At 47.7% G+C, this 2500-nt stretch overlaps 1 protein-coding gene across 1 annotated transcript in view; it reads left to right on the top strand.

Annotated features, from left to right (window-relative positions):
* The window catches only part of LOC308380184 (discs large homolog 1-like protein), a gene marked incomplete at its 5' end in the record, with an annotated part of 68679 nt that overhangs the window by 47653 nt on the left and 18526 nt on the right, over positions 1-2500 (top strand). Inside the window, 2 exons of the mRNA XM_080857457.1 lie at positions 904-1060; positions 1536-1638. Coding sequence (XP_080713583.1) covers positions 904-1060; positions 1536-1638 — 260 coding nt within the window. The remainder of the gene's footprint in view (positions 1-903; positions 1061-1535; positions 1639-2500) is intronic.

Below are 2500 nucleotides of genomic sequence, written 5' to 3'. Positions count from 1 at the left end.
AGTGGGTGGTGAAGTGTTGCAAAGACACTAGACAGCTGAGTAGAGTTAAAGTGTTGCAAAGACACTAGACATCTGAACAGAGTTAAGGTGCTGCAAATACACTAGACATCTGAGTAGAGTTAAGGTGCTGAGTGAGTGCAGGGGCTAGTTTTGAATGGGAGGAAGAGGGAGAGGGTGTAGGGGCCATTTAGAAAAAAAGGACCCTTTTGTGTTTAGTAGTGTGTGATTAAGTAGTATATGTCTGTGTGACTGAGCAGTGCATGTCTGTGATAATGCTGTCTGTTTCAGATGTGTATTCATTAGTGTGTAAGTTTATCAGTATCTGTGTTGACTGTCTGTTTCAGGGAAAAGAGGCAGTCAAGGCTGCAGTGCCATCTAGTGGCTAAAACCACATATTACCCACTCCCCAGATAAACATGATAGGAGACTCCAAGTGTACCTGTGCACTTACCCTAACCGTAATTGAGTTAGTAACACCTGCCATGGCACCAGCACACCTGTAGGGAGGCACAACCCCAAAACACACAAACACAGCACAGAGGAAAATAGTGAAAAATTCCAGCTTAGCCAATCATAAGCATGAACATTATTGCTGTCTTTTTGTGTGTGTGTGTGTGTGTGTGTGTGTGTGTGTGTGTGTGTGTGTGTGTGTGTGTGTGTGTGTGTGTGTTTGGTGTATGGGTTCTTGTGTGTGTGGCTCTGTGTATGTGCGTGTGTGCGTCGGTGTGTGCGTGCGCGTGTGTTTGGTGTGTGTGTGTATGTGTGTGTGTGTGTGTGTGTGTGTGTGTGTGTGTGTGTGTGTGTGTGCGTGCGCCTGTGTGTGTTTGTGTGTGTGTGTGTGTGTGTGTGTGTATGTGTGTGTGTGTGCGTGCGTGTGCGCGTGCGCGTGTGCGTGTGCAATAGAAATCCTCGTCGGGTGGTGCTGCATCGGGGCTTGACTGGTCTGGGCTTTAACATCGTGGGAGGGGAAGACGGGGAGGGAATCTTCATCTCCTTTATCCTCACTGGAGGCCCAGCAGATCTGAGTGGAGAACTACACAAAGGAGACCGCATCCTCTCTGTAAGAGCACACACACACACACACACACACACACAAACACACACAGTCACCCACACACACAGCAGTGAAAACTAGGGTTTTAACCTTGCGAACATGTGCATATAGTGTGTTTTGCATGATACACAACATACCCTGAGTGAAATAGGCAGAGAATTTCCACCTGCAGTGTACCAATGACTGTTCTCTATGTAGTGCACCAATGACTGTTCTCAAAAACATAGTCAGTTTCATTTGTCCTTTCCTGTGTATGTATGTGTGTGTGAATGTGTGTGTCTGTATATGTGTGTGTGTGTGTGTGTGTTTTTTTTTGTGTGTGTGTGTGTGTGTGTGTGTGTGTGTGTGTGTGTGTGTGTGTGTGTGTGTGTGTGTGTGTGTGTGTGTGTGTGTGTGTGTGTGTGTGTGTGTGTGTGTGTGTGTGTGTGTGTGTGTGTGTGTGTGTGTGTGTGTGTGTGTGTGTGTGTGTGTGTGTGTGTAGGTGAATGGGGTTGATCTCTGCAGTGCCACTCATGAACAGGCAGCAGCAGCCCTGAAGAATGCCGGGCAGACGGTCACCATCACAGCTCAGTACAGCCCAGAGGGTGAGCAGACACACACACACACACACACACACACACACACACACACACATGTGCAGCGGTAGAAATTCACCAGAATATATGGAGACCGATGGGCCATCTTCAATCTCCTCAGGAAGAAGAGACGCTGGTGATCCTTCTTGACCAGGGTAGAAGTGTTGAGGGTCCAAGAGAGCCCTCAGAGATGTGGACACCCAGGAACTTTAAGCTGGCGACACGCTCCACCTCCGTCCCGTTGATAGAGATTGGGGGGTGTGCACCATGTTTAGTCCTCCTGAAATCCAAAATGTGCTCTTTGGTCTTCTTGGTGTTGAGAGCCAGGTTGTTGTCGGCACACCACTCTGGTGCTGGACCTCTTCCCTGTAGGCCGACTCATCGTTGTCGCTGATGAGGCCAATCACCTTTGTGCAAACTTGACAATGGTATTAAAACCATGTACAGGTGTGCAGTAGTAGGGAACAGGGAGTAGAGGAGAGGGCTCAGCATGCAGCCCTGTGGGACACCGGTGTTCAGGATGAGGTTTGAGGAGGTGTTGTTCTCTAACCTGACAGACTGGGGTCTGTTGGTTAGGAAGTCCAGTATCCAGTTGCTGAGGGAGGTGTTGATGCCTCAGATCACTGAGTTTGGTGATCAATTTTGAGGGGATTAGCGTGCTAGTTCCAGTGAAACCTCTGAGAGGATACCAGTGGTGTTCCAGTATCTGTGACGTGATAATCACATCCAAAACGTATAAAATAATGATCATTGGGTACCGACTGCTTGACCAAAAAAAGTGGAATTCCCTAAATGGAAATATTATATATATAAAAATATATAGTGTGTGTGTCTGTTTGTGTTTGTGTATGCATGTGCACCCACACACACA

Source organism: Sprattus sprattus (assembly GCF_963457725.1).
Source record: "Sprattus sprattus genome assembly, chromosome: 2".
NCBI lineage: Eukaryota > Metazoa > Chordata > Actinopteri > Clupeiformes > Clupeidae > Sprattus > Sprattus sprattus.
This window is presented reverse-complemented; position numbering and strand designations above follow the sequence as displayed.